General features: G+C 39.2%; 1 protein-coding gene across 1 annotated transcript; it reads left to right on the top strand.

Moving 5' to 3' along the window:
- Positions 1–1,213: 1,213 nt before the first annotated feature.
- LOC131300746 (protein ENHANCED DISEASE RESISTANCE 4-like) lies at positions 1,214–7,657 on the top strand. Its single transcript, XM_058326719.1, has 4 exons — positions 1,214–1,309; positions 1,379–1,408; positions 3,724–3,955; positions 4,308–7,657. The coding sequence occupies exons 3-4, from the start codon at positions 3,835–3,837 to the stop codon at positions 6,992–6,994; spliced, it is 2,808 nt and encodes a 935-aa protein (XP_058182702.1). The 5' UTR covers positions 1,214–1,309; positions 1,379–1,408; positions 3,724–3,834; the 3' UTR covers positions 6,995–7,657.
- Positions 7,658–14,063: the final 6,406 nt, after the last annotated feature.

The following is a 14,063-nucleotide window of genomic DNA, read 5'->3' as shown; positions in this document are numbered from 1 at the left end:
AGCTGCCGGTTCTTACCGCGGGTCAACCACCGCTGTCTCGCACCCGAGTGCCAAGTGTGGGTCCTTTAATCACGTAATCTTTCAAAATGTATGTTTTTGTTGTTAATTTCTGCAATAAGCTTATGCTCTGAATCGTTGTTCTCGCTTATTTTAATAATATGACATGTGATTTAAAGACTATTTCATAATCGTGCTCTTATGCTCACACGATTTATGTGACTTAAGTAGGCTCCTAGCTTGTGGTCGAGAATTGTACTCTTAAACACTTAAATGCAATTAGATTGTGCAACTATCGATGAGTTGGAATGAAATTAAAATAGCATACATTATGTGAACATCGTAAAAAATGTCAACATCACACGATTAAGACTCGGTTTCCTATAAGTGCTCAAAGTGATAAAAATGCTTACTATTTTTCTTTGTACGTTGTGAAGAAAAATTAAGTCTCTTTAGCCCTTCTGGAAAATTAAGCCTAAATGTGATTGTGGCACGTGGAATTGTACCATAAGACGAGTAGTTATATTAGTTGTACTCATGAAAAACTTATTCCAAAATAAAAATAAAAAATCAGTGTTGTTGAAATACCGTCATATTTTTTCACCATGTTTTCCCCCGAGTATTTTTGTGCGACAAGTAATCTTAATCTTTAATTCCACAATAATGTCTGATAAAAAAGCGAGAGCACCATCACCGAGACGCTGATAGATATCCTATCCAACACCTTTGCCATTATTCATATTTGATTTTGATAAAAGATAAATGATAATGTCAAAATCGCTCTAGTTTGTGGCAGTACAAGACTTCTATAATCTATAATTTCGGCAAAAATAAAAATAATTTTGACACTAACAATACCTCAACAAAAATTCACAGTAGACCATAGTGCACCAATAAATGAATAAGGACTCCACGCGGTAGCGAAGACCACCCCAAAATTTTCTCCCCGTAAGACATTCCACAACTCAAGAGCAAACCGGTTCGCACGTCTGGCTTTTCAACTCGTCTTGGCGCCGACTTTAATTTCTACGTACTAGTATTCTACTCTCTCTCTCTCTCTCTCTCTCTCTCTCTCTCCTCGTGTTCCTTTTCTCCACGCAGCACATCACCATTCTCTGTTACTAGAGAGACAATTCTAGAGAGAGAGAGAGAGAGAGAGAGAGAGAGAGAGTTATCAATCAGCTAAAGCTAATTAACGACTTGAAGAATTCGAATTTTACAGGGTTGCACAAAAACTTCTCAAACACGAAAGTTAGACTTCCACACAGAGAGAGAGACCGTGGATTTTTGGTCCGAAGGAAAGACTTTTCACTTCCACAGAGAGAGAGAGAGAGAGAGAGAGAGAGAGCGCGGATTTTTGGGCGAAGGAAAGACTTTTCACGAACTCCCTCCGTCTCTTCTCAACTTCGAGGTATTTTCTCCCAAACTCAATTGCTCTCATTTTCTCTCATTTCCTAATCTTTGTATGTACATTTTCGTCTTGGTATATATTGTATAGACTGTCCTTGTTTACTCGATTTCGTTTCGGCTTTTAGTTTGAAGCTCTAGATCTTCAAAACAACGCAGTTCGATAGAGAGAGTACTAGCTAAGAACTGCAAATCGATCCGATCGTTAAATCCAGTGAGTCCGACACGGTCCAACATTCGTTGGTTCTTATCCTTCAGGTAATTTGCGCGTACTTAAATTTTCGTTGTTTTCCCTTTGTTCATGCTAAAAGTTTTATTGCACCGGCTCTGTTGGGATTGGTGGTTTTTTTTTCCCCAATGGTTAGGGCTGTCCAGGTCAACTTACGCGTATCTACTCACATGTATCTTAGCTAATCATCTTCCTGGTCCGGTGTCAAAAGCATGTCATTCACACCGGAACTAGGAGATTCACAAGGAATTACTCCCTTGCAGTTTGGCCCCAAAAATCGAACCTAGCAAATTCACCAACCAGCTGGACTAACCCGGGGCTGTTGGGCTTGTGATTTTGCTAAAGCAGTTAGTTGGACTAAACTACACTTACCTGTGTTTTGGATTTATTGCAAAACTTTACAGCTCAATCACAATTCAGTTTATAATATTCTCTTCCAAAAACATCAATTCTTTAGTGGAATTATTAAATGTTTTTTTAATTTGCCCTCCTCCCACTTTGGTCCTTGTTTGTTTACTCGTGGTATCCGGATGGCAGTGGGTGCGACAAATAAGAATTTTGTAAATTTTGGTAAATAATTAAGGTATATTCTGCCCTATCCTTGGCTGATATCCGTCTTACGGTTTCTGTATTTTATTTGCGCTGACTTGATTCCCTTGGTTAAAAAACCAGATATATACCAAATTCTGAAGAGAACCCGTATTTTTTGGGGAAACTTAAAATCTGAACCAGCTCTGTTTTTGAATGCATTTTGCCTGTACCGATGGAATTAGCCCATTAAACTTGTATAATTGGAAAGAAGTCCATAACTTACCGAAATGCAGAATTGGTATGAACATATACTAAGCATTAATAAGAATGTGTCAATTGCGAACGGTTGAATAGATATGAAGAATGATTTTGCGTTGAATACCAGTTTTCTGTTGGCTTCTGGATACTTTATCTGTATTTTGTCACTATCTGCGTGATGCCAATCTAATTGGATTTTTATTGGTGTCATTTGTCTTGGACTCTGTCAACATTGTGTTATAGTAGTTGGTTTTTGTGTTCAAGGTGTGTGATCACTTGATTCACTTTGTTAGAGCTGGGAAAACACCTTAGCTTCGGGCTTCTTTTTAAAGAAAATTATCAAATGAAAGAGAGTTTCTGCATTAGCATGAATGCTGAAACCATTTATTCAACCCCTAGTTACTCGGGGATTTTGTGGGCAGGGGATTGGGGGGTTAGGGAATAGCCCTTACAAGTTCACTAATTGCATGTAATTAGTTAAAGGAACGCTATACCTCTTCTGTAATTCCTACCACAAGCTGTTACGTTGAATTGAATATCTCGGCATCCTGAAAGGGAAGTTTAAGCTCATTTTGCCTCTTAGGTTTTTGCGTGTAAATATGGAGATGAACGGATACTGAGCATGAATGCTTAGCAAAAATTAGAGGTGCGAAAATGAATAGGAAGTTAAAGAACTCACGAAATCATTCACTGCATGTGAAGTGACTGCTCAATATTTTATTGCAGTGGTGGAATTACTTTGCATTCTTCTGTTGTTAATTTTGTTGCAAACTTCATCCTTCTTCATGGCCTTTTACTCCTTATCTGAAGTCTTGAGCTTTTTACATTAAAACTAAAGAGTGTTGATGGTATATGGTAGCATTTGCAAAGACAAACCTTCTGTTGGCTATATCTACAATACCCTCCAGCCTTTCATTCGCTCATTTTCCAAATTATGCAAAAAGAAATTTTTTCTTTTTTGCTTTTTCCTCCTATCTGACGCATGCTCGTATTTTGGATGCATATAAGGTTTGCAGGAAATTCTTATACCAACAGTACATTCAAATCCAAATTTATTCTCAAGCTACTAGAAAAGCAAGTTTTAACAACTGTTAGTGCTTTTATAGCAATTGAACACTGTTTGAGGGTCACCTTAGGTGATTTGATTGAAGTCACCCACCTCCTTGAAGATTTAGCCTGTTGTTTAGTATTTAAAGTTTCTCTACCTTATGATTTGCCAACCATTGTCAAAATCGTGTAAAAGCCATCTTTGTTCTGATTCCTTTCCTCATCTCTAATACTATCTTTCGTAATGATCGCAGTTAGTGGGGAGCCTTCTGATCTTCTGCAAGGATGGTATTCATGGTTGCAACCTGAATTATGTTGGTTTAAGTCCTCTCATAGTTTGGTTACAGCCATATTATCATAACAACATGACTGGTCCCTTGTCGACTAAAGTACGACTGGTCAGATGTCCTAAATGCCGTCAGGTTCTCCAAGAGTCGGCAAACGTTCCCGTGTACAGGTGTGGAGGATGCGACACAGTTCTCCAAGGTAATAAAAGTAAAAATTTTTAGGTTCATTTCCTTGTACAGGCCATTCTTAGGGTTTAAATTAGGGACAGAATTTGGGTAATGATTCTCGCATTCTCTGTATGTATCCGCACTCTCTTTTGTGTCTTTATTCCTGTGATTTTACAATATTGCCCTTTCATTTGTTCATGTTTTCATGCATAAAAAGGTATTGTTGTAAATATACATGAATAAAATTTAAAGAAAAAAGGAGTGCATATGGTGAATAACGGAGTGCGAAAATTGACTATTTCTAATTTCCTTGCTTCCAAATATCCTCCAGTAGTCTTCTCTTTGTTGAGTTCAATCACTACAACCTTACATTTTTTCTACAGCCAAAAAACGCAAAAATGACTCCAAGGATACAGATTTGCACATACCAGACCCGAATATGGTGAAGAAAAACGAGTTAGATCAGGATTCTGAAGGCAAAGCAGCTCAAAGCTTAAGTAAAGACGACAAAGAAGCTCCAACCTTAAGTAAAGAGGAAACGCTTTCTTCCTCAGGAGAACTGGCATTGGACAAAAACAATGGGAATGATGATAAGGAAACTGAGGATAACAACATGAATCAGTCTGGTCTCGCACCCCACAGAAATGAAGAGTCGTCGCCAGATACAGGAGTCGATCAAGACAATACAATACAATACAATGGAGGGGATCCAAATGTACCTGTACAAAGCAATGGAAAGCAAATTGGAGGTGTAAACATATTGGATGAAGTTGCCTCACCAAAAGAGCCTAATCATCACAAGGGTGCCGAAAGTGAAGTGGATAAACGTAGGAATTGTTTGGAAGAAGAAAATGGGGGTGTAAACTTTACAGATGAAGTTGCTCCATCAACTGAGCTTAACCATCTTGGCAGTGGGGAATCATCATCAGTTGCTGGAGCTCATAGTGAAGTGGATGAAAATAAGAATTGTTTGGAAGTAGATGAAGGAAGGAATCAAAATGAATATGGGATTTGCAATGGGAAGCAGACTGGAGGTGTAAACATTTACGATGAAGTTGTTTCATCAACTGAGCTTAACGATAATGAGATCAAAGTGTCATCCCCAGTTGTTAGATCTCAAGCTCATGTTGAAGCAAACGAACATGGGATTTGCAATGGGAAGCAGACTGGAGGTGTAAACATGTCCGATGAAGTTGTTTCATCAACTGAGCTTAATGATAATGAGGTCGAATTGTCATCCCCGGTTGTTACAGCTCATAGTGAAGCAAACGGACACAAAACGTGTATGGAACAAAATCGTGGAAGGAATCAGTGTGAATATGGAGATTTCAAGCTGGATTGTTCTAAGAATACAAAATCTTCAGGTGAAATTTCTTCCTCTGCTGACCTTACTTGTCAGGAAATTGAAGAGTCAACTCCTGTGATTGAGACAAATGCACAATTGGATGAGAATTCTAAGAGTCCTATGTCTGTGGACCCGTCTCAGAATAGAAAACTCACTGGTTTTGACCATGTAAGCTCTGTGGACACATCGGAAAATATTGCAATAGCTGACTATAGCTCTGAGTTCAGTGTCACACACAGAGACATGCCTAATTTTCCCACTACCAGCAATTATGTTTACGAGGGTAGTGTCTCTTCCTCTGATGGAAGTGATGATCAAGTCCCTGAGCCATATCTACACCTGTTTAAAAGAAAAGAAAAGAAGGCAGAGTCTCCCCTTGCGAAAGCAATGCACAAAAGGGATGAGGTCATGAACAAAATTACAAGTTATCCAGAAATGGAACGTGAAGCTTGGAACTGCTCTTCGATTCCATCCGAAAAGAAGCATTATACCTTGAAAGGCAAATGGCATCAAGATGAGTTGATGGAACCCATGAGACATGGCCCACTGGTTAGGAGCAAAATGGGATTTGAGTCAGGTGGATATCCACCTAGGGTACCCTTCTACTCTAGGGGTTCTCAAGTTAGCTATGAAAAAGGCGGTCCTTCAAATTATAGGCGGGAAGAACTTCAATATCGGACTAGTTTACATTCGCCAAACAAGCCTGAGAAGAACCATGAAGAGGAGAAAATGGAACTGCTGAAAAGGGTTATTGAATTACAAGATCAGCTCAACAGAACACGCAATTCTCAAGGCGTAGGACCAGAGGTGGACATGTGCCCCAGAAGTTGCCATCAGGGGAGAAGATGGCCCCACCAAAATCGAACCTCACGAATACCCTTTTCGGCTGAGGCCAAAATGAGTAGATACCAAGTTGATAAGTCCTGCTTCCATTGTTGCCCTCATGATCGGATGTCCTCAGCTCCACTGCGTCCACATCTTTTCTGTAACACAAGCCAATATATAGCCCACCAGAGCCCCAGATATTCCAGTCTTTACTCCTCTACTCTCCCTAGCCCCCAATACCATACAAGTTCTGAATTTTCCTTACGAAGTTATGATCCAAATTCTGATGATCGTGAACTGAAGAAATATTATAGGGAGAGAAACCACTTAAAGAGACATGTTCGACCTGTGGCGGGTGGGGCCCCTTTCGTTATCTGTTATCGTTGCTCGGAGCTGCTCCAGCTGCCTTTAGATTTCCTGATGCCGAAAAAGAGATTCCATAAGCTTATGTGCAGTGCTTGTTCAAATACCTTGAAGTTTTCACTTGAAGACAGGACACGTTTATTCCCTTATGCAGATGATTATACCCCGGATGCTGTAGCCCCACCACCGAGTGAGGTTGATGATTATGGACCCTCATTGGGTAAGAGTTGTTCTACTGAAGGGGAGCCATTCTCTGCTGGGCTTCCATTTCAAGCCCTCAAAAGGGATTCTTATGGAAGAAAGTTATCATCTGGGAGTTCTTTCGAGCCTATGGGAGAGAGAGCAAGGGGCCCTGTTTTCAAGGAGTTTGAAAACGAAAACAAGAATCCAGTGGAAATGCTTGCTGCAGCTGGGCCTTCAAAGATGGACAGAGCAGGGAAAGCATCATCAGAAATTGCAGAATTGCGACCGTTATCAACTTCACCACTTCATAAGCTCATGGGGTATACTTCTCCAAGTCAAGTGATGGATAGGTGACAATGCTAATATATTTAGACGGAAATGCTGGTTTAGAAAGAAAATGGTCATCGAATTCCATGGATGTATATTTCTGGGAGATGACGCGGGATTGTCTGTTGGATTATTGGAATGACAACCGCTTGGCCCAAATTGATGCCCAGATGAGGTCATGATCAAACAAGGATTCAAGATGTGGAAAGTTAAGTTATGAAGGGCAGACGATCGAAGGGTGAATTTCCGGACTGTTTTTCAGTGCCGGGTGGGCACGGGCCACGTGGTGCCGAGCACGATCTCGGCCGTCTAAACGTATTTTGGACGGCCCAGATTTGTTTGGGTAATTTTTTAGTGTAAAATTACCAAAATACCCCCTCAAGCCCAAACAGATCTGGGCTATTCAAAACACGTTTGGACGGCCGAGATGCGTGCTCGGCACCATGTGGCCATGCCCACCCAGCACTGAAAAATTTCTGTCTCCAGGCAAAATATGTAGGATTTTGTAGCTTTCAGAGTGGAATACGAGGAAAGCATCAGTTGGATTGTTGTAAACGTGGAGATGTTTCAACCTGAAATCGTCCCATATAATTTGTTCATTGATGTGTCTATATAGTTGTATCTTGTATGTACGGATCTTTAACTCTTTTTGGGTTTGATAGAACTTTGCTTATCAATTCATTTTCAACCAATTCTGATGCAGGTATCCCTCTCATTGGAGTTTGAGTTCAACACGTGAAAATTCTTTGTTGGAACTACCCCCGCATCTTTTTATCTATTCTACTCAAATTTGGTTAATATCGTCTAGAGGTTACTCCACTTATTTTGGTGGAATGCCTTCAAAATTTAGCACAGTATTAGGATTAGGTCTTGAATGACCTCGTGTGCTATGTCTTTGCCAAGTCTGTGCAAGTTTCACATGACCGTTGACATGCTGAAATTCCATCATTTCAACTGATTATAAGTTGAAATATCTCCAAAACTTTAACATTTTCAAACTTCTCCGTTCCTCAAATCACATTTATACTTGCTCCCGATCAATTTGGGAGATGAAAGTAGCATAAAACTAATGCTTCCGATGCTTTGAAATGTTGTCACTCATTTATGGTATGTTTCGGCTTTTTGTTTGCCTACAAAAGCAATTTTCAGCAGACTTTCACTTGCAAAGTCTGGTGATGTCTATCTTGTGAGTGCCTTCGAAGTTTAGGGTGCGAATCCACTATATTATTGGACTACAAGTTTTTTATGATAGTCAAGTTATTTCTGATAAATAGTATTTTAGGTGATGTATCTGAGAAGAATGTTTTGCTAAGAAATCCGTGAAAAACAGACTTTAGTCAATTTAGTTTAGCGGAAACACTTAATTTGAAAAGTTCAGCAGTAAATGACCAAAAAGACACAAATCCTCCGATCCAAATTCCTCTTTGAGTCACTGGAAGGGTGCATGGCTCCTTCATAACCGGTTGAGCGATGGTTGAGCGATGGTTTGTTCATTAATTTTCTCTCTGCTTTCTTGTACATACTTTTTCCCTTTCTGCTTTGAAGTGAGGGCCTCCTCCTATGCTATATCTCGGATACACATGCCGGAGCTTAAAAATGTAAATAAATGCGTGTGTGTGTGTGTGTGTGTGTGTGTGTGTGTGTGTGTGAGAGAGAGAGAGAGAGAGAGAGAGAGAGAGAGAGAGAGAGAACCAAAAAGGCCGCAAGACAGAGAACGAAAGCAAGGATACAATCATCCATTAGTCCCAGAGTTAAATGCCAAATGGCCTCAACATGGTAATGACAAGCAAGAAAAATGACAGCATTATTCAAATAAACTCCGTTCACAGTTTCTCTTCAGCAACCTGAGGAATATCAGAGAAGTTTTAACCTAGAAGTTTTAACCAGAGAGTTGTCGCATCTCTATTTACTTCTCTTCAGGTTCTGGTTTCTCGAAAAATGTCTTCTTCAACCAATCAAAAGGCTGTGAATCATTCAAACAAGAAATTATACTCAGGCTTTTAACGCAAACTAAGAAACGGACGATAATGAGCAACATAATACCAAAAATAATGATGGAGTAGCATCCATGGACGCAATTTGAGAAAAGTCTGAAACAAACTGAGAGCACTAGAAGTGTTTGGTATATAAAGATATATGTGCCCTACCAACGAAAGATATAGGGCTTCTAGAATTCTTGGTCACCATTCAATTTCATGGACAGAAAATGTGGTTCAGAATAAGAACACCAATGCAATGACCCTCTTACATACAAAGCAAGATTTCCTACTGACTCCCCATTCTCCCCCCAGTGGATGAAAAAAAACATGATACCAACAATAAGATGAAACCAGACTGACAAATAGCACAATGTTAAAGTTCTACCGTTATTAAAAACACACATAAGAGATAGACCATCTCCAAGCATTCATTTAAAAGTTAAAACGACCGGTGCAATTAGTGAATCCAAGACAGTCCCACCAACATGCTTCATTGGACACAAATTGGTATTCTTCTTGAACCCGCCCAATGAATTCAAATGTGCGGCTAAAAACAACAACATAATGAGATATTGTACACTAAAAATGATCAATGAAATGTTCTAAGTACACCAGTTACGAATCTTATGATTGATGAAAGATAACAACCGAAACATGCAGCTGGTAAGGACCCAAATTTGTTTCTAATTCCTGACCCACTCATATCCAAGAAGCAAATTGGCTATTTGATATGATTCATTGCAAGTCCCACGAGATAAATGAGACAATCTCGATCACATTTAACGAGGAAACCATCAATTTGTTTCTGCTCAATCTAGATTGATCATCAAAACAGGTTGTTGACCTGGCAATCATGAAGTGCTTGCACTAAGTGCAGCAAGTCTACAATTTTCTGCGAAATAAGATAGCCGGGCTTCACCATCAAGCTTGCTAATTTGCAAAACCAAGTTTGAGCAAGTCAAACTCAAACTCAGGTCATTTTCAGCTATAAATAAGTCAAAACAGAAGAAAAAATAAGTGTGCAGAGAGAGAGAGAGAGAGAGAGAGAGAGAGAGAGAGAGAGAGAGAGAGAGAGAGAGAGATTCATGTCTATATTCTAGGTACTTAATACCTAAACACAAAAAGAAAAACACGTCACAGTGAAGAAAAATGCAATCGCCATCGAACTAGACGTTCATGTGAAGCTTAATCCAATAGAACGCCTCAATCAACAAATACATGTTTATGCCTGCTTAAAGTGGTTACACAATTTATTGCTCAATAAAGCTATCAGCATAATACGACACGTTGCAGCCTTGGATGCCTTGTTCTAGGTCCAGAGTTGTGGGGCGGAGCTACCTTGAAGTTGACAACTTACTTTAAATTTTGCAATTTTGACCCCACAAAATTCTAAATTGCCTCAATTTACTTCATTGCAAGTTAATAACATTCAAAATGAGGCTATCAATCATCATTTTCAGTCTATGAAAATTCGTCAGGGTCAATTGTAAGTAAAATTACATTTCCTAATCTATATCTACTTTTTTCATCTTCCTCTTAAGATTAGTTACTTCTTCCAATCAGCAATAGAATAAACCAATTCCATTCGCTTCTAGTTTTTGACCCCACTAATCAAAATTCCTAACTCCACCCCTGTTGTATGCCTTTTTTGTAGTTGTACCAAAATACCCAAACATTCATACATCTGAACAAAACAACTCCAAATAACCACAGGAAAAGCAAAAAAATCCTAATCACCGATAAAATCCTAGATCGGTCAACCGAAAATGAGACCAGAGAATAAGGTTCCAATCCATGGATAAACATGAATTGTAGATTCGTGTTTAGAGAGAGAGAGAGAGAGAGAGAGAGAGAGAGAGAGACCTGGACGATCCAGAGAGCGGTGGTGCCGGCGGCGACGCCCCACATGGCGGCAGCCTGGACATCAGCGGGTTGGATTTTGGGGCGGAGGCTCGGGCGGAGGAACTTGGATCCTGATGCAGCAGCAGCAGCAGCAGCTCCGGCCATCGTCGATTTGACCTGAAATGTATGAAACCCTAGGTTGGTTTTTTTTTTGAAAAAGCTTGGAAATGTTGAATACGACCACCCTGCCACCCTTTCGTTTTCTATTCGAGAATTGATTATTACTGGGTTGGAAATTTGAGTCAACAGAGAAACAGAGGCGTATCGTATGGGCTTAATAAGTACGACTGGCTCTTGCCCCACTGGCCCAACAACGGTACATTCGCTTTGGGTATCTGAAACTAGGACCGATAAACGAATCAAGCTGAATTCGAGTCTCGATTCGTGTTCGTTTGTTAAAAGCTTGTTTAAGATGGATTTGTTACATAATCATACCGAGGTTAAACATTATTTTGAAGCTCGTTAAGATTTCAAACCAAAGTTGAACAAACTTCTACTCGACTCGTTCGGCTTAATTATGTGTAGAAAATATTTAAGCTACTGGAGATTGACTCGTGTTTGACTTGATTAAATCTCGATTGAGATCGGCTCGTCTCATAAACGAGCTAAGCTTGAACATATTTTTTATGCTCATTAAAGTTATCAATCCAAGTTTGACCAGCTACCTGCTTGGCTCATTTGGCTCGTTTATTACTCATATCTGAAACTAACTTATCTCTTTACGCATTGTCTTCAATAAATTTTTCATCAATTATTACTGTTATTTCTCTATTTCTCTTCACTTATTGTCCCAAAATTCAAACCAAACAAAGTCATAATCTCTTGTACTTGATTTTTTAGAAGAAAATATAGGAAAGTAAAATGAGTCTAGTCCGGTTAGTTGGTAAGTTTGTTCCCCACACACAATTGATCAGGGTTCGATTCTTCGAGTCATGCCATAGCCCATAAGATAGTAATTTTTGAGAATATCCTAGTCTCGACGGAGATGATTTTACCTTTGATTGAACCAAAAAGAGAATTAATTAAATTGCTGCTAAACTGTCGAAAGCATTGAATGAGGAAAAAGAGATGATATGGGTGAATATTGTCCTCCCTCGTTTCTTTTTTTTTTTTTTGGCCCTTTTCAAATCTTTGGCGAGGAAAAGAACGCGTAAAATAAGGTATTTACCAAAAAAAACGAATACGAAGTACCGGGAATACACATAGATTTCGTCCCACATTGGCTAAGGTAAAAATTATATTTTGCTTTATATAACTTCTATGCTCGTAGAATTATTGTCAACCAATATGGGCGAGTTAGCCTTGATAGATTCTACTGAATCTTTGGTAGACATATTGGTAGACATATTGCTCAATACCCCACCCACAATGGATGGGCTAGCCTTCAATAAGCTTGATGAATTCAAACTCTCTGATGATGTCTGTTACCCACCATGGGCGACTATCTTTTTAAATAAAAAACGGATCAAGTTGTTGAAATTCGAATTGAAGATTCTGGCTAAATACAGCCTGATCGAGGGAAATTTTTTTTTGGTGCAAATTGGATTTAGTCCACGTGGTACTTAGTTGCCCATTCTAGCTGTCCAAGGTGTTTGAAATTTGATTTTCGGTAAAACTTGGATGAAAAGTAAAAGTGTTTTTTTATTAAAAAGTAAACTAAATATTTGTATCCATCTAAAAAAACATATTCAACAAAATGTGCATTAGGCGTAATTTCTGGGTGGGAGTGAAAGACATCGATTGCCTTGTGTTTTTCTCGTTCTGCATTAATTAGACAATTAGATTTAGCTTTGTCTAAAATATTTGTAATGAATCCTGTTATGTGAGTACCGCTGGATTTTTTTTCAAATATAATCTTGCTCGCTGACAAAAGCATATTAAGTTTATTTGAAAAGGGGAAAGACAAAAAAAAAACTGATTTCCAGCTATTGCAAGAACTAGTAGTTTTTGGTTGCAGCTTATTCATAACTTCAGAGTTGTGGCAAATAAGTGTCAGCTTCTACTAGAGGGCACAATTTAAAGTCATTCACCATTGTAGCAAATACCTTGAGTCACCACTCCCGTTAGGAGGGATTCGACGATTCGGATCTCATCTCGACAATCAACGATCGAGAGCCATTCATTGTCGAGATGAAATCTGAGCCGTCGAATGCACGATCCTACGGCTCGGAGATGTGTAGCACGGTGCTGCACATACCACTGCGCAGCACGATCCCCCAATTCGAATATAACAGTCGGGAGAACAAGAAAAAAACTAAGACATTGTGCCCATAAGCATCTGTCAAAACATGAAAAAAAAAATTCGCCCTGGTCCTTCCCAGCTGGGCTAGTCCGAGCTCTTGCCCCATTGGCCTAATAACACTTTCACCTATATTTTCGCTTTAAAACTACTAATAACTTATCTCTTTAGGCACGGTTTCCAATAATTATTTTCTCAATTATTTTTCTCCTTTCTCTTCGCTTTTTTTTTGCTAGGTACTTTCTGCTCACTTATTATCCCAAAATTCAAACCAAACAAAGTCTATAATCTCTTGTACTTGATATGTGAGAGGAAAATATAGGAAAGTAAAATCAGCCCAGTCTGGTTGGTCTTTTTTTTTGTTTTTTCAAAGCAATATACATCACCGGATTAGTGAGTTAATTGTTAGGGGAAGGGGAAGGAGAAGGAGAGGCCACCACATGAATGGGGCAGGCGTATGAATCGAACCCAGGCCAAACAAATGGGCCAAAGGGTGCTCGACCAACTGAGACACTGCCCACATTCACCCAGTCTGGTTGGTTGGTGAGTTTGTTTTCTACACAATTGACGAGAGTTCGATTCTTCGAGTCAGGCCGCAAGAGAATAATATCTTAAAAAATCACCTAGTCTTGATGGGGATGACATGTCTTTGACCGAATTAGGAAGGAAATTAATTGAAGTGCCGCTAAACTGTCGATCGAAAGCATTGAATGAGGAAAAGAGATGATATGGGTGAATATTGTCCTCGTTTCCTCTTCTTCTTTCTTCTTTTTTTTCCCTCCCCCTTTTCAAATCTTTCGAGGAAAAGAACACGTTTAATAAGGTATTTATTTACCATAAAAACAATACGAAGTACCGGGAATACACATGGATTTCGTCCCACATCGGCTAAGTTAAAAATTATATTTTATTTTATACAAGTTCTATGCTCGTAGAATTATTGTCAATCAATACGGACGAGTTAGCCTAGATAGAT

This window comes from Rhododendron vialii, chromosome 9a (genome assembly GCF_030253575.1).
Source record: "Rhododendron vialii isolate Sample 1 chromosome 9a, ASM3025357v1".
NCBI classification, from domain to species: Eukaryota; Viridiplantae; Streptophyta; class Magnoliopsida; order Ericales; family Ericaceae; genus Rhododendron; species Rhododendron vialii.
The sequence above is the reverse complement of the archived record's forward strand: the minus strand, read 5'-3'. Positions and strand labels throughout refer to the sequence as shown.